Source organism: Petromyzon marinus, chromosome 4, assembly GCF_048934315.1.
Source record: "Petromyzon marinus isolate PM22_M1 ecotype Great Lakes invasive population chromosome 4, UKy_Petmar_22M1.pri1.0, whole genome shotgun sequence".
NCBI lineage: Eukaryota > Metazoa > Chordata > Hyperoartia > Petromyzontiformes > Petromyzontidae > Petromyzon > Petromyzon marinus.
This window is the reverse complement of record NC_133670.1, coordinates 5,171,344-5,189,168: the sequence shown is the minus strand read 5'-3', so window position 1 is coordinate 5,189,168 and position 17,825 is coordinate 5,171,344. Positions and strand designations below refer to the sequence as shown.

The following is a 17,825-nucleotide window of genomic DNA, read 5'->3' as shown; positions in this document are numbered from 1 at the left end:
AATGCAAATTGCTTCATTTTGTCTGTGTCCCGCGTGTGGAACAAATTCTGATTTGGGGATGCTTGAGTATAGAACATGCTGAAATAATACAACCAAGTGTACTGATTGGGCGCATACTTTATGAGCCAGACAACAGCTGAGCACTGCGCGGTGCTGTAACAAGGGCTTCCAGTTGGTCCCTCTCGGAGGAAATTGAAACTACAATTAAATAGTTAACCCAGTTGAACCAAATTTTTTGCACTCGGTCTACTGGCTTTCAAACTGTACGGCGAAGAGAGCAAACCCATTTTTTAATGCGAGGTATTTCCATCAGTCACGTTCCTGCTTCATGTTGCTTTCGTAAATGCAGGTTCATAAGTCAAGTGAGCAAATTCAAGGAATTTCACAAACTCCTTGGAATGAGTCACTTAAGATTATCTGCTTGTTGGTCTTGCGACTGACCTACGCATACGCTCATGTTTTAGCGCACGCCAAATACTGCGTTCCCATGGCACTTTTGACCGGACATGGTTCGGAGCCATCCGCATGAAATCATCCCTCACACTCATGCATAGTTCTCCCATGACACTACTACAAATCCTCCTCCTCCTCCTCATGTCAGAGTGGAAACCAGAAAATGCTTCATCCCTAGATTTATATTAAAATAATGATTCACTTTTGTCCTATTCCAACAAAACGTCATGTCAAAGGCTACTTGAGTTTGAAATAAATGTGTCGATTTGCATGCACACAAGTCATAGTCCAAGCTTAGCCCTTCGTACCATGTGGGCAAGTGTCATGAGCAAATGAGCTAAGCAGGCACAGCACACATGGGTACGGTGTGGGCCAGCAAAAACCACTTGGAGCAGCTTTTGTCCCAACAGGTCCGGTGTTCGCACGCAGGTGAACCGAGTGGCGAGTTGGGTCAAATATCTTTAGAGAAAATCTCCCCTAATTGACACCGATTTAAACAGGTGATGTGGATACGTTGCACATGGTTTGGTTTCTGTAAACAATCCAAGGTACTTATTTAAGGATGAGTGTACCCAAGGAAGGCCCAAAGCATGTTCAGATGCCTCTTACCAATCATGCTGTCCATGGCCAGGAATCAAACCCCGATTGCTCAGTTTGTAGTGCAGTGCGTGAAGCTGTGTACCACTGCTTCCAAATCAGCAGCAGCATTGTAATGAGGGATATCTCTGCCTTAGGGTTCCTGTTGAGAATGTTTATCTTTGAATAATTGAAGTTATTGGTTAATACATTTGTAATAATTGTAACACTGATTCCCAAATTCACATTGAGACTCATCTAAGGCACATTGTTTTTCATTTCTTGTAATCAAATATATTAACGATATGTGTAACATATCTAACATTTAGTTTCTTCACCTAATTTGCATTTGAATGGAGTTTTTTTGGCAAACTACGCATGCACACATCAACTTTAACGACCCACAGTCTCTTCCATTTAGTCATGAATAGTCATGAATAAGTAATCGTGCTCCGTGTGCTGTTTTATGCTCTTTTAAAACATTTTACGGGGTTCTTTGTGCCAAAATTAACTTAGAAATGTTACATTCAGTACAACGGTTTAGTTGCAAGACTTCGAATAAAGAGTGAACTATGGTGTCACGAGTGAGAACTTGCGATACGGGAAGCGAACGTGGCCCTTCTACTGTAATCGCCGTTGCTCTGCACGCCGTTGGAATTAACCCTTTCTTTCCCGATGTAAAAAACAACAAATCCCTGTGGTCGTTTGGATTTTTCTCCAGGTCCTCCGGTTTTTCACTCCACATTTAGAAACGTGTATTTAGGGTGTTTGGTTGCTATACATTTCCGCATGATAAGCCACTTCTTTTTGAGCTATAATCTGTGGCCAGGTCGTTTCTGAAAAATAACTACATAGCTCATTGGGCCTTAGCTGGTTAAAAAATAAAATGGTGTTCGAATTTACGGGCACTGGAATTGGGTTTTTTTGCTTCACCGCTGTCGTGGTGGGCCCCACAGACACGTCGTCGGCCTCCGAGGACGAGAACTCTCTCCGCCGGAGGTCCCAGGATCCGCTGGGCCAGGGGTCGCTCAACGTGGAGCGCTGGATCAGCCAGGCCATGCAGGTGGGACCGTGACACAAGTGCCACTCTGTGACCCCTCCCCCTCACCACACCTCTGACCTGCCCGCAAAGGCTGTGGCCTCAAAAAAACAAAACGGGGGGGGGAAACGTTTAGGGTTCACAGTATAATTAACGCAGGGTTCGCCAAAACCAAAATCACAATGAGAGACATTTTTTTTCGAATTCGGTAATAAACTTTACATTTCATGAGCCCGCAAAGCATGTGATTGATGTCACTAAGCAGTCCTTAAAGAGCCGCGTGTGGCTCCAGAGCTGTAGGTGGCCGACCCCCTGGTATAATGAGTGAGCCATCTGCCCTTTCCCATTGAAGGCTGCTGTTGTAATTGTTGCTAAAATATTTATTCAGAGTTCATTATTCAACGAAAATCACTACGCATGTTACTCTTTGAACTTCTCCCCAGTTAACATTCTAGTAGTGTATGTCTGCTTGTGCGCTATGGAGATTCAGATCATTACATAAAACCAGTGGTAAATCAAAACCGTGTCTGCAGCATTGTGAAACTCAAGCCTGGTTATAGATCTGCCATGCGGCATTAAACCGTCGTGTTCGCTCGGGAAACACTAAGTGCACAAAATGATGAATGGATGCACCGTGAACACATGGACTGATTTCATGTGGCAGCTTTCTATGGAGTTGACAAAAAATGGTATTTAAAATTACAATGCAAGCTCATTAGAATTTTAATCTAACCGAGTTGTGCTACTGTCGGATAACTTGAAACAACATGAGAAGGTTTCAACTGGTAATCCTATGAAGAGATTGTAATTCTTCCCAAAGAAATGTAGAATTTTGTTACCAAGCTCCAAGGTCGTAATTGGAGATAAACAACGTCCAGTGAGCGTGGAAATACCAACTGCTTTGTTTTGAATGTAGGAGTTTTTAACTGAATAAAAATGGACCGCTTAACACAATGTGAAATATTTGTGGCTACAGCCGGTTAATAATATCCTTCATTTGTTCACGTGGAATTAATTTGAAAAGCAATGCTTGCCGAATAATACAGTAACATCCCGATTTACGTGTCTTCCTTTTACGGCGTTTTGCAAATACGTTGTCACTTTATTAATATAACGACCTGATTTGCGTCGCCTCAACCCCCACACTCTTACGTGGCTGACAACACCCATCTTTTGTCGTATCCGTCGCCTCGGCCTTCGCCTCCACCTACCCTATAAATTGCTTTGATTTACGTCGTTCCGATATTCATCACACCTCTCAAGACCGCATCCCCGATGTAAACTGGTGTATTACTGTATTTCCAAATGAATGAGCGAATACACAGATAAAGTTCTTCGGCCAGTCTAAATGTTGGACGTCCCTCCGTGTGTGGACTGCTGACCCGGCTGTGTCTACTCCCTCAGCAGGGCACCTCCACCACGTCCTCCTCTGCCTCCTCCGCCTCGTCCCATAGCACGGGGCCACGCGCCACCTCCCAGGCGGGGCCTGCCCCGACCCACACCTCCACGGCCACGCCTGGGCCCAGCCACGGCGAGCGGGAACGCCGCGGTGGGCCTGGCGCCCTGGCCGACGTCATGGCCCACACGCACCTCGGTGAGCTCGCCAGCGCGGCACGCTCGCCGTGGCGTGCCTCGAACAGATGCATGTCATCTTGCTCCTTTCTTAGTTCATTGCTTGTTTGTTGTGGTTGCTCATAATAAGTGGTTCCCTGCCATTCGTTCTATAAAACAAAACTACTTTTTTTATTTTACCAGGTAAGGAACCCCTTGGGCTGTTTTTAAGAAGTGTCCTGGCCATAAATGATAGCCCAACAAAGTGGCTTATCACGTGGATATTCCTAGCAGCTAAATACTTTAAAACGCATGTTTCTTAATGTGGAGGCAAATAAATGGTGGATCCGGAGAAAAATCCACACAACCACGGGGACAACATGCAAACTCCAAATATACAGGCGACAAGGTTGGGTTCGAACCCACGACTTCCCGTCGCCTACTTAATATGTTCTTGCCATTGGGGCGGCTCGAACAATACCAACAAAGTGGCTTGAATCAGTGCGCTGTGTACATCCGACAAGGAGCACGCAGGCGCCAGTGGTTCACATTCCACATGGGTTTGCGTGGCAGCCTTACAACGGTTCTCTGGTCTCGTAAAGGCCATGACTGTTCTCTTACGACACATCAGACACACTCGCTCGCATCATTACACGTGCAACCATAGCTACCGTCTTTGAGAGCTTAAAAAGAGCAGTCCGCATCTCTTAAGACCCTACCCTGGCCACCTCCCAGAGGGACACCGGTGGATGTCGATTAAAACGTCGGCTCGCGCGTGCGCGTCTCTGCCCCGCCTTGCTGCATGTGCAGCCGCGCGTCGAGGCGGCAGCCCCACGCGTCCCGCTAATGCTTCGCCGGTTCTCTGCACAGACGGTCGCTCCGCGCCCCCCGACGTGACGACCCACACCTCGGAGGCGCACCCTCCCCCAGTGCGGGGCTACTCCAGGGTCGCGCATTCGGAGATGATGGACACCGGCAATGGTACGTGTGGCGCCCGACACAACCACCCGCCAATGCCTGGGGAGTGTAATGGTGCATTGGTTAACTGGTGTTGTATCATGCAATGAATTGCCGTGTCGTTTATAAACTAAAACTTCCCAAGTGGCTGAATGAGATGAGTGACCTTCAGAAACTTGGGCAGTCACGTAACAAAGCAACGTTTTTCCATGTTTGGCCCAAGTAAAAGATTTAATTTTTTTTCCCAACACAGTTCATCGCCAGCTTTTTTTAGCCACTTTTAGCCTGACATGGGCATTGGTTTTGTAATTGTGAGGATTCACAGGGCAAGAGTGATAATGGCCAGGGACTGACAGGGGTAATAATTTGTGTAGAAACATGGCCATCATCCCCAGTCCTTCGGCAAAAGGTTTGTAAATGAATCCTGTTTACGTTCTAGCCATAATATTTAAACTAAACTATTACTATTCTTATTTTACCAGGTAAGCCCCACGGATGATATAGCTATTTTTCTGAAGCTCCCTGGCCATAAATGCTAGCTCAACGAAGTGGCTTACGTGAAAATGTATTGCAGCCAAATATTCGAAATGCATGCTTCTTGACGTGCATGTAAAAACTGTAAGACCCGGAGAAATATCCACATAACCACAGGGGGAGAGAACATCCAAACTCCTAATATACAGCCGTCAGGGTCAGGATCAAACCCACCACCTCCTGCATACCAGACGAGGTAGTTGACATCTCGCCAGCGTCGTGCCATGTGATAGTGTTTAATGTGTGTTGTTTTAGAAAACCTTAGACTTTATCCGCAAAATACACATTTAAAATGGTGTGGTCCCAAACATATTAAATCAATCAAGTCGTATGTTATGTGTACTGAGTATAATGTTCAGTGTAACATATTTAAATGAAATAGCTTGTGAATCTTAAGTGAAAGTGCATTGTGTGCATTCAGCTGTTGCTTCTGAAAATTATTATATTTTCCACTGGGCATCCTGAAAATATTGTATGGCGACCATTCTTGGTACCACATGTTATTTCCTTGAATTCTTGATGATATTCAATATGTTTCTCCAGTTTTAGATCTTGCATTTCATGTAAATATGTATGTTGAATGTATATAAGTTCAACTTTTTTTGCACCTTACGCAGCCAACCGTGCTGATCAGAGGTAGAGTTCATTGAAACACAGGTTTTAAAATGTATGATATTAAAAGTTAGTTTGCATTGAAGTGAACATTTGAGTTTTAATTGCACACAGACGTTTCCATTTTATGCATTTGTTTTCTCATTCTCATTTCGCATGACACAGTTACAAACTAAAATATTTTCACATGAAGTAATTTATTTTTACAACAACATAAGTTAAGGGAATGAAATGTGGATAAATGCCCCTATATATATTTTTTATCAGATAAAATCATGGAACTTGGAACTCTAAACTTAGTTTAGCAATGTTGAGGAAGTGGCTGAAATATTAAAACAGCTGTTTGAGCAGCAGAGCTCCCATCTATGAGAACGTGAGTTCCCATCCTGGTCAAGTCTGAATGTGGCCCTCATTCCTGTGGCCCTCATTCCTGTGGCCCTCATTCCTGTGGCGTTAGTAAGATGTTCATCGCCTGGGAGAGCAGTGCTTGGTATAAAATGAATGCTTGGTTGTCCTTTGGTATAATCTGAACCCTGGAATTTCCAACTGCCTATTGACAACAATTTTTATGTAGTGTACTTTGACTTTTGAAGCATTGTTGAATATTACAGTTTGGCACATGTTATCGATGAAACATTTGTACTTTCATATATTTGCTTGGAGGCTCCAATGGTTGGATTTTTTGGTCCCCCCCCCCCCCCCCCTTCTGCTCATGTGATTTAGAAGTGTAGATTTTTTTTTTATGTCGTCGGTGTTGAGTCTTTGTGTTCCTCTGGTCCAGGGATGCCAGTCAACAGCCGAGTCTCCTCCAAAATCCAGCAGCTTCTCAACACCCTCAAGAGGCCCAAGCGGCCGCCACTCAAAGAGTTCTTTGTTGACGACTTTGATGAGCTCTTGGAAGGTACCACTCGGGGGTTGCGGATTACCAACTGTCACCACTTGCGGTGCCGTTGCGTGTGATTTTTAGCTGAACGCTGCGCTTTGACTGCTCCGTGTGTTGCGACTTGCTGCAGCAAAACAAGACGGAATCGGCCGTGAAATTGACCATAAGATCTAATAGTATTCAGCTAAAGCAGTCTTAGGGACCTTCATGTTCAGTGCTGATGCCTACATTTTCCCTCATTTTACTTTGCCCCGTGAGTATGTGCCCCATTGCAGTGATGTCAAAATCAAGGGTAATTAGAGCTTTGCTCTTTTTTTATGAAAAATAAATGGGAGTGTTCCTTTTGCGTGTTCTGCTTGGAATTCACTCGATCATGCATCCAGGCATCAATCGTGGTGCTGGGGTGGCGCTCGGTTGGCCCTTCACCGTGTCTTGTTTGCATGACCAGTGCAGTACCCACACCTCTTCCACGGTTCATGTAGATGTAGTTTAACACAACTTGTATTTTTAAGACAATATTTATAAGAATGCTATGGAGGCAGAGGGCTGGGTCTTATGGTAGGCGATTAATAAAACAAATCTCGATATAAATTGGGCATTTGGTTGCCACAAGAGTGTGCCGTGTGTGCAGGTGTGTTGATCATTAGCGCCGATTCACGTGCTTGCGAGTACGGCGCCGCGCGGTTGCCATTAGCACAATTAGTTCATTGTGTTCCTTAAAGAGGCGCCCTAATTAAGGCATTTACGGAGAGTGACTAGTCATGGAGAATTAGCAGAAATGGATATTAACATATATTTAAACTTGCACAGATGGCTTTAACGACCATTAATTACCCCGAAAAACACCTGCATCTTTATTTATTTTTTAGGCATTCGTTTTTCACATATATATTTTAAAATAGCATGTTTGTAGCAGCACCTTTCAGTTGCACACCGGTTAGTGTGTTGGGGCTTCTGTGCCTTGATTGTATGAGACGACAGCTGTTGTTCAAAGCAAGTAACCTCCGTATATTTCAGTGCCCATTGCATTGTTGTTGAACACGTGTGATTCTGGAGTAGTTACGGGAAGTGTGACTGATAGCTCATCTGCATGAGCAGTTCACTATTAACAGTACATGCTATAGGAAACAACTTAACATTATGGCATAGTTATTACAAAAAAAAATGCTCATTTGAGTGCTGCTTATACATATAATACCCGAACAAGACTAAATTCCAGCCTGCAAAAGTAAGCCTTGTCTGGTTTAGTGTGTGGGCACCCAGTGTGCAGAGTAAGCGTTGGGATTATAATTTTTGGTTTGCCATTCTTTCAGGAAATATTTACTTTTAACCTGATTTGGGCTGTTCCCGCACCACGAATTATTTGTCTAGGCGGCATTGGAGATGGAAGAGTAAAAGAGAAGTGAGATCTGTGCGTGGGCTGCTGCTGCTGCTGCTGTGCCCTCTGGCTGGCCTCATTGGGTAGCATTGCCCTGCATGTCGGTATCGATTTGATGCAACAAGGAAACAATAAGCAGTGCACTTGTCTGCCCGAGATGAAATGTCACGGTCAGCTGTTTCGTAACTTCAAACTATACGGACTATTCACAAGGGGAGCTTGTACAATTCCGGCATGGTTCAGCCCCTGATGCCCTTGCACCTTTATAATGTATGTTGTGTTGTCAATCAAATCTCTTGCAAACAAAGCGGGTAATTTTCAACTCTGAAATTTGAACACGGTGACCTGTTCTAGCAAATGATCGTGAAAGGGTCTTTAACGTCCACTTTTGCAGCACACTGTTGTTTCGAATTACTTGAAAAAAAAAAAATCTTTGACGACCTGCATGAATTAAACTCTCAACCCCGGACAAGGTGGCCGAGTGGTAAACATGATGACCACTAGGACACCCGTGCTGCCAGCCCTGCAGCCGGCACGTTATGACGCTGCGCGTATTCGGTGGCACACCGAGTCTCTTACGTTGCTGCGAGAGATGACGCGGTGCTTCTGTGTGCAATCCCGCATGCCGCTCGATGAGCAGTGCCACAACCCGACCCCAACCAGCCCAAGCCAGAGGGTGCGCAGACAACCCCCGTCAAGGGGGAGCCGCTGGGAGTGGTGACCAATTGGCCGCCCTCGCTGGAGGCAGCCCTGCAACGCTGGGCCACGCAGTCGGCCAAGGCACTGTGCCTCACCGCCCTGGACACGACTGGCCGGCCCCAGTGCTCGCTCACCTACGGTACGGTGCCCTTCGGCCATGTCTCCTGGCCCGCTTACCCCCCACGGTCTGACCTCCACCTTTGACCTCTGATTCCATTGAGATTTGTGTCAAATTCACAGCTTGCCAGGGAACTGCGGAGCGCAAATCTTAACCCCCGTGCAAAGGCACGCATGTTTGTATTTTTTACCTTCATGCAAGTGACTCCACCAAAGTGTAAAATGCATGAGTGCAGAGAAACTCCACGGGCCACCCTACTGTGGTGTTTGCTCATACAAAGCATGGTAATGCCACGAATTACACGCATGCCGCGTGTCGTTAATGTTGTCTTAAAATGTGCGGTCGGCCATGGTATGTACAGATGAGACTCACTTGTTCTGGGTTGTATTGGGCCACAGTTTGGTAATAAACTTGACACGAAACAGCATGCAACATTGTAACAAAACAGATGCCCTTGAATTAATGCGAGAGTTTAATTATTGTAACTTAACGTTATTTAAATTAATGCATACCATTGTCTAAAATAGTTTAATTACATTAACATCACTTTTCACTTTTTTTCCAGGAACGCTTTTAAATATTTTAGCTGTTTTAATAAATAAAATAAGTAAATAAATTAAAATTACTGCCACATTTATTCGTGAAACACCAACTTTGCCATTCAGCTGACTCTTTGTTGGACAGATATATGCGTTTCAGAAAATACGGTTAAACATTATAATTGGAACCTCTGGCCAAACAATGAGCTGTCGTTTATTGTAGACAGGACTGTGTGGCGCAGTGTCTGAACGTGTTTACGGTGGTGGAGCCAAAGGTCAATCGTGTTTACCCACAAAAGCCCTCTCAGCTGTTACCACCGAGAGCACAGACTGCCTCCACTTCGCGTGTATGCAGGCTCTCCGCCAGTGACGGAACTCACAGGAATAGCAGCACACACACAGGCTGACAAACTTGGGAACTTGTTTCAATCCTCGATTGCATCAACATTTAGGTCATGCTACCGCCGGGCACTCAAGGGATATTCAAGTCCGGCCCTGATAGTTCAAACGGGAGAGGTACTCGGGGCTTGCAGACCACTGGAAATTCAAGCTCGTGTAAATGCGCTTCTACTGCGACAGTGCGGGTGATAAGCCCGTCTTGACGCTAGAAAGGCACGTTTCCGAGGAACATTTGTGACATTAAATGGCTGTCTTTGCCATGTCGTGACCTGGCAGAGTGGTGCTCAAAGCATTGACTCCCGCAGCTCATTGCTTTTGCACGAGACGGCAGAGTGATCGCTCGGCTTGCAAATTCCATGCGTGAGCCGCCGTGTTGCACAAATGGGGGGCCGCCCTTCTTTGGCAGCTGCACGGAGCTCACGTGAGGCCAGAGTGGCTCCGGCTATTTCTATCCACTTGTGAGACACAACGTAGACAGTCAGAGTGTGCAGGCCGCGGCCAGTACACTTGCAACCACCGGGCTGGTCAGCGCAGTCAATTGTAACTCTGATCGTAAGTTGGACAAAGATAGATTTGAGTTATAGTCGCTGCATTGTCATCTCAGCTTACCAGTAATTAGTCACATATGCACAATTCGTGTTTATGATTATTATTATTGCACTCATTTCATGTTTCCAGTTTACTCTGTGCCCATGATTTTAAAATAAAGTTGGCATTTTTTTACGACTAAGGCTGATAAAATGTTGGCAAGTGGCTATAACTCCTGTGGTATTTAATTTTACATTTTATATTCTAGTTTGGTATTGGACGGCATCACCATATCGAAATGCCAATTCCAAATGCCTAAGAAAGTGTAAGAACTTGTAGCAGGGCGGATTTCTTGCACTTCCTGCAGTGGTGGAGCGGTTAGCGTGCTGCGCTACGAACCCGTTGACCCGGGTTCCATTCCCCCTCATGGCCACCAACACCAGTGACGATTATCTGAACCGGTGCTGGGCCTCCCCTAGGATGACTCAGCCTGAAATTAGTACCTGAAGCAACGCGTAAACATAGCCACTCGGGAGACAGTGGTGCTTGGCCACCCACTCCGTCGTGTGCCGTGCCGGTCTTCGTAGGTGCTGGCTAACAGCACTTGCCCAAACAGTTTGTTCATGCTGCACGGGGGATCTTTCTCTTTGTGCAGGCAAACTGTGGAAGCAGAGTCTGAAGCTGGCGTACACACTGCTGAACAAGCTGGGGACCAAGCAAGAGCCTCTCCTTCGGCCCGGCAACAGGGTGAGTATGCTGCTGCTGCTGCCTCCTCCGTGCGAAAGGGACTGCGCCTTTGCTGATGAGGTCACTTTCGTGTGGTAGTTACACACTGTGCAAAATCGTTCTTCATGCCAGGATAGCTTCTGCTGCTACGTCAAGCACGAGTCCGTCTCATATTGGAATTCTGCATTCATATTTGCGATTGGGTTGCTGCAATCGTATATCTGTCCACCCGATGATTCCACGCTCGTTAATCCACGGCCACCACTCCCACCATCATCAATCTGCTACCCACTTCTTTCTGGTCTCCCATTACTTTCACGGCCATTGCTCTCATGAACTCCATTCCATCATTCCTTCTCTGATTTTCTGTCCCCACTCTTGGCCAATTGCTGCCGTCCGTACTAGACGAAGCTGTCTCGCCTGCAGTGCAGCATTTTTTATTTCATCGATTTGTTTTCCTTGCACAGCTTAGCTTTGAAATGTCTTACCTTCATCTTTCCAACTTTCATATAACCTGACCTAATATGCAGACATATATCACCTTTCACTTGGAGGTCTTTCATCTCTACTTCCGCATCTCCGATTAGCACGATTGGCTACGTACGGTGCGAAAGAAGTTCAACATACATACATATATGAGAGGAAAAAAAATGCATTGCCAGGACACAGTCTGGTTCCACGTTAAATCAACGGCATCTCTAGCAGTAACAATAAAACAGTGACCTTGCAAGGCGTGGAGAGCTTTCTCCGCAGTCGTCATCATTCGCGATGGACAGCTGAAGAGAAGAGAGAGAGGAGAATACAAAAACATGAGAATCTTTTAAATAATCTAACGTGGAGATCTATGGTTTCTGTGCGCCTAGGGTTACCATCAAAGAGAAAAATAAAGTCGCGGATAGCAAGCGCCACATCTGAATACTTTGCAATAAAATCCACATTGTGGGGGCGACTCCCTTCTCATTGACATGCGCGTGGGTCATATGATCCAGCGGTGGCCCCCATCTACTCGCCCGCACGGACACTGCGCGATTTGATTTCGGCCGAGGTTCTGTCATGCTCAATATTACAACTCTCATGGGGTGTTTTTTTGTTATCGCCTGCCACGTAAAGAGAGGCCTTGCGGGCATCGTGTGGATGCTGACGGAAAGCGCCGTTGTGTTCTCGTTCAGGTTGCGCTGGTCTACCCCAACAGCGATCCCGCCGCCTTTGTCGTTGCCTTCTACGGCTGCCTGATAGGAGGCCTCATCCCCGTGCCCATCGAGGTGCCTTTGACGAGCAAGGTATGTGTGTGTGTACGTATGTATGTTGAGCTTCTTTTGCACCGTATGTAGCCAACCGTTGCTAATCGTGGATTCCCGTGCTAATCAGAGGTGCGGGGGAAGGACAACAAACTGAGCAAAAAGCAGTATGATGCTTTCTTGGTCACCTACAGCAATCTGCGGTCAGAGCCACATTCCCTTGGAAGTGACCGAGAAACTTGAGTTGCTTGGAAATGTGACAGCAAATAATACAAAGCATTGCTTAAAGTAGTCTGGTTTTATTATTTTAAATAGAGTTTTCATACTCAATGACGACCGCCTTTCTCTAATTTCACTGAGAAACGTTAATCACAAAGTAGCAACCGTCAGACACAGAGGCCCATTATTCATGCGCTGCATTCCACCAGGCAGGAACTTTGACATCTGTATATTTTTGCCCAGTCGTGTTGTAAATGCCCTACCATGGCCGTTATCCAGTAAGTATAAGACAGACAAAGCTATTTACAAGACTCTGGGACTATTCACAGCTTTTATGCTGCACGTGTTTGCATTGTAGTCGTATTTTTTTGGGGAAAACAGTTTTTGTATATTTTTGGATTGCTTTTTATTGCATATGGCCAGTAAAGTTTTGGTAAGAAATGCATATTTTGCTACAAAGCAAGTTTTGTTAAGCATACTATTTTTTTTAAGTGTTGTATTGAGTAGATATGGAACTATGTTATCGAGTTTTAAGTTACCCTTCGCTCAATCGTGTCAGATCTTGCAAGCTCCACAGGATTTGAACTTTGTTCATAATTGGTTAGAAGACTGCTTAGGATACCAGATATTTAAGGCCTTGGCTGTGAGGTCACGAGGAGACAATGGATTCATGAATATATCTGTGTGGACCTCTGTGTATTTTGCCCCCTTGTATGTGTGGGTTTTTTCCAGGTTACTTCCATTTCCTTCACAATGGAATTGGCCGAATGCCTGAATGCAGGACCCTCCTGAAAAACGATTCTTAATGCTACAACTAGGCTTCAGTGAGGCCTTCCCGGATAAACAAAGTGCACTATTCTTAAAGTATTAATTGATTCCTGATAAACCGTTACAAAATGCGGTTTTACCAGGCCTGGAAACTTGATTCCACAATTCAACCACTGCCATTGGAGAGCGTATTACTTAATAATCTCTATTATTATATTTTCAAACACTTGACTGGCAGCCAGATAGAATTAGCAGCGAATTAATTTGGTAAGCTGCTCAAGCGTGTGACCTCATCTGAGTGCCCCGTCAAGCGTTGAACTGCCCTGTGGCGCGCGCGCGGGCGTGTGTGTGTTCTGTGCAGGATGCTGGCAGCCAGCAGATTGGCTTCCTGCTGGGCAGCTGTGGAATCTCCGTGGCGCTGACGAGCGACGTGTGCCTCAAGGGGCTGCCCAAGGCCCCCACGGGGGAAACCATCACGTTTAAAGGCGAGTCTCGTCGCCCTGTTGCAACGGCAAGTGTGGCCTGTCGAACCAGGTAGATAGCTCAAAGGGACCAGGGTAAAGGAGTCTCATTTCCGTGAGTGCGACCTGGGTCACCAAAATGACAACGGCAAAGCAAATAAAGTTGAGCACAGCGATGAAGCGAATAGAAATCGGAGCAAAAAACTGACTGTCACGTGAGATGTTGAAAAATATTGCAGACATGTACGCCAATGTTAAATGATAAATTAAATTCCCCACCAGTGCAATTTGGCTCGGCAGTTTGTGGTATCATGGAATTTACACCACTTGGGATAGGACTGCGAATGGAGATAACACCACCATCACGTTGTACATTTGAGGACAGGAGGATTTCCACTTTATGGCTGAAACAGTATCCAGGTACGACATTGTGTAGCTGCTAATACATTAGAAGAGTACCAGTTTGGTGGCTTGCAAGGCATTGTGGGATATCTTCCCCCCCCCCACCACCCCAACAGCCCATGGAAACTTACATCTCGTTCTGCTTCGGCACTTTGTTTGCGGCGTGAGCGCGGTTGTGAGAGACAGTCGGCCTCACTCTCAGTCGAGTGAAGCCACCGAAGGTTCGTGTTTGGTTGATGTCTCCGTTTTCGGCGCTTCCGTGTGGTCCGCAGGCTGGCCCCGTCTCACGTGGTTTGTGACCGACTCTAAGAACCTCTCCAAGCCTCCAAAAGACTGGCCCGCCAATCCCCGCGAGAGCAACAGTGACGCGGCGTACATCGAGGTGATTGTTCCGCGGTTCGGTTGTCATTCGCGGTTCACTGTTTAATTTGTGCCTGTAAACCCCTTGTCATGAAGTGCATAGAGTAAATGGAATATTCTTCTGCTCTATACTTTAAACACCCTCACTACATAATGTGTGTGTCCTCTGTTCAGTAACATTGCTGGCACGGTTATTTGGCTTGACCACCTGAATGCGAAATTGTAGTTTTTGCTCGGCATCTACATCAGCCATACGGATGAAGAAGAAGAAGAAGTAACATTGCCTGTATATGCCTTGTAGGAATGCAAAGTTGAAGATGTTGGAAATGTACATTTTCAGATAATCTTTGTTTCCTGTTAATCGTGGACAATCGTAGATCTTGTGGGACACGTCATGCCCGTCGTATACAATGGCTGTCGTTAAATCCAAACACGAGAGGTTGCAGTGCCCCGATGTATCCCACGAAACGTTCCGGCTCAAAGCTGCCCAGTTTGCCACTCTCTCATCAATGTGCCACGCTGAGTACAGTGCCTTGTTCTTCATAGACAGCGTTCTGTTCCTACAGTGACCTTAATGTCTCCCCCTGTTTCCTTTAGTCTGCTGAAGGGCCTAACCCGCACAGAGAGAATCGTCGGGATGTAAATGGTCCCTTTGTTGCTAATTATAATTTCTATGCCAAGCCACTTAAATGTGGTGACCTGCAGTAATCTCACACTGTCATGTTAGAAGATGTCTTTGCTGCTTTTGTCTTGCCTGAGAAGCCTTGGTAGTTGGTTTCTCAATTGAAGTTTATCTTATTTTGTCAAAAATATTGCCAACTCAAGGATTTTTGCCCCAACCGTTCTTGGCTGTGAAGAGGCTGGTGTGATTTTCCATACATTGTTTGGATTAAGGCTTCAGCTTGCTGGGATACGGCACACAGATACTCTAGTTGGGTGCAATTAACGGGGCTTAGTACCAATTAAGCCATGGGATGTGACTCGTGTTGCCGCTGCTGCTGCAGTTTGGCCGTTCTTGCAGCTTGGGCATTTATTCAGTTCGACGATGCGTGTACAGCGTAAGCCCTCCGCGTCGATGCGTGGCTGCCAGTGTGCAGTGAGGTCGCTCATCTCGCCCACCCTTGTCTCATTGCAAAACCGGGTGGTAATCTGGACAGTTGTTAAAAAAGTATTTTTTTTTTTAAGATTAATCATTTCATGGGGTTGAACAATTCCATATGCTCTGAGCATTATGCAGGGCTTATTAGCACAGCTTATTCAGTACAGAGCAGTATAGCTTTCACAGGCTTAGTCATCGAGTGAGCAGGTTTGTGCAGCTGCACAATGGCCCACGGCCCAGTGAGGCCCAGGTGTGTCTGAGCTATGAAGAGGGGTGAAATTGACCAGACTAGGCCCGATTTCATTGCGTGTCCAAGGGCCCAATGGCAATGGCGTGGCGCAACTGATTGCTGTGCTCGGCGTGCATGTGCGGGAGCGGTGGTGTAGCGGTTAGCGCTGTGCTGCGCTATGAATCCGGCGACCCAAGTTCGATTCCAGCTCACTGCTGGGCCTCCCCTCGGTCGACTCAGCCTCAAATGAGTACCTGGTGCAGTGTGTAAACATCGCCACTGGGGAGACAAAGGGCGTGGTGTTGGTCACCCACCCCCCTCGTGTGCCGAGCTGGCCTTCATAGGTGCTCCCTAACAGCACTTTGCCCCAACAGTCTGTTAAGGCTATACGGGGGGGATCTTTGTCTTCGCGTGCAGTACAAGACGAGCCGTGAGGGCACGGTGGTGGGCGTTGCCGTGTCACGCGCCTCCATGCTCACGCACTGCCAGACGCTCACACAAGTGTGCGGGTACACGGAGGGTGAGCATCGCAAGCACCCACCCGTCCCCTCCCTCACTCGCCCCCCACAAATCGAAGCCAATGGCCTCGATTATCTGGACTCTGCACCTTTGTGGTTCTGTTCTCTTTGTTGTAGAGCTTCAATCGCGTGTATATGCGCAGCACAGTCAACTCTCACATGGTATCAAATCAATCAAACTTTGTTTCTATAGCACTAGTCGTGCAAAAAAATGCAATACATAGTGCTATACAGGTGTAGTGTTTATAATGACGAATAAACTTCTTATGAGGCACACTCTGTTTATTGTACTACTTCTCTTACACAGTCCTTAACACACAGAGGGGTATACGGTCCCCTCACCCGATACCCTAAGAAGGTACAGCCTCCGGACTTAGCGTGACCTACACACAGGTCTCTTGCTAACCTAAGGAGGTACAGCCTCCTATCTTGGCGGGACTTACTCACACGTCTACCGCTACCCTAGAGTCCTCTGGCTGGGACCTAGGGGAGGCTATCTGACCCACCGCTGGCCCGGCGGGTTTTGACCACTGGATACGCCGAGCCTTAGCCCTCAGAAGGGCCTGAAGGCTGGTCCAGGGTCCTGTCCATCTTCAGCCCGGGCTTCGGTCTTCGTGTAGGGAGAGAACTCCCCGCGGTCTGCGCCGTCACCCTTCTTATACCCGTTTGTGGCCAGGTCAAACCAATCACACATTCCCACGTGGAACTGTCTGATTGGTTCTTACCAAACTGTGGCTACGATCCACTTCACCTCGTCTGACCCCAACTGTTATGTACTCAGAGGTAACGCTGCACTGCCCCTTTGATACCTAGTGGCAATGCAGGTTACCGAACAGTGAGTAGTTAACACCTCTACACAGGCATGAACAATGAAAGTGAAATTGTAGGCAAAATTAAATCACGTAACAAATTTCTAGGCATAATAAAAAAATAACACATTAATAGAATCCTAATTAAAAGAAAGTTTTAAAAAGTAAGTTTTTAGATTTATTTTCAAAGTGCTTAATGCATTAACCGCACACCATGCTTTCGATAATAATGTATGCATTGTCCTTGAAACTGTTTGGCCTGTACCAGGTTCAAGGACAATGCATACATTATCAAAGTATTTTTTTGTTTGCATGGTTTACCACAACCATGTTTTGTTTGTTGCAGACTTGATCCCTTATGATGGGTGCCGATTTTGTGATTGAACATCTTGACACCTGTATTCTTGCCGGATATGCTAAAGCCTATTCTTTTTTTCACCATCTTTATCCTGGCAAAAATGGTCCCATAGAAACAGTCAACTCTCTTTATCTGTACAAGCTCCGGGCCAATATTGATAGTGTGTGCACTTAACGACAAATATGCAACCAAAATACAAATATCTTTTATATTTTAGACACATACCGAGGTTGTCCGTCCTTTGTTGTTCAGCAAAACTTTAAAGCTTAGCTTGTTGTGGAGGGTTGCATTTTTGAATGTTACTTATAGAACAAACTATACACTTTTGATTTAAAGCTTTTCATGACTGCAGGGATTCATATTCTTGGTTCT

At 46.1% G+C, this 17,825-nt stretch overlaps 1 protein-coding gene across 7 annotated transcripts in view; it reads left to right on the top strand.

Annotated features, from left to right (window-relative positions):
• Positions 1 to 17,825, top strand: part of LOC116938819 (disco-interacting protein 2 homolog C-like) — a 136,748-nt gene that overhangs the window by 74,148 nt on the left and 44,775 nt on the right. For 5 of the 7 annotated variants that reach the window (XM_076054952.1, XM_032946502.2, XM_032946504.2 and 2 more), the window contains 10 exons: positions 1,986 to 2,092; positions 3,473 to 3,662; positions 4,490 to 4,600; positions 6,504 to 6,623; positions 8,624 to 8,821; positions 10,922 to 11,013; positions 12,162 to 12,272; positions 13,579 to 13,702; positions 14,353 to 14,462; positions 16,186 to 16,288. In XM_076054952.1, coding sequence (XP_075911067.1) covers positions 1,986 to 2,092; positions 3,473 to 3,662; positions 4,490 to 4,600; positions 6,504 to 6,623; positions 8,624 to 8,821; positions 10,922 to 11,013; positions 12,162 to 12,272; positions 13,579 to 13,702; positions 14,353 to 14,462; positions 16,186 to 16,288 — 1,266 coding nt within the window. The remainder of the gene's footprint in view (positions 1 to 1,985; positions 2,093 to 3,472; positions 3,663 to 4,489; positions 4,601 to 6,503; positions 6,624 to 8,623; positions 8,822 to 10,921; positions 11,014 to 12,161; positions 12,273 to 13,578; positions 13,703 to 14,352; positions 14,463 to 16,185; positions 16,289 to 17,825) is intronic. The other 2 variants (XM_032946503.2, XM_032946508.2) reach the window with 1 other exon arrangement.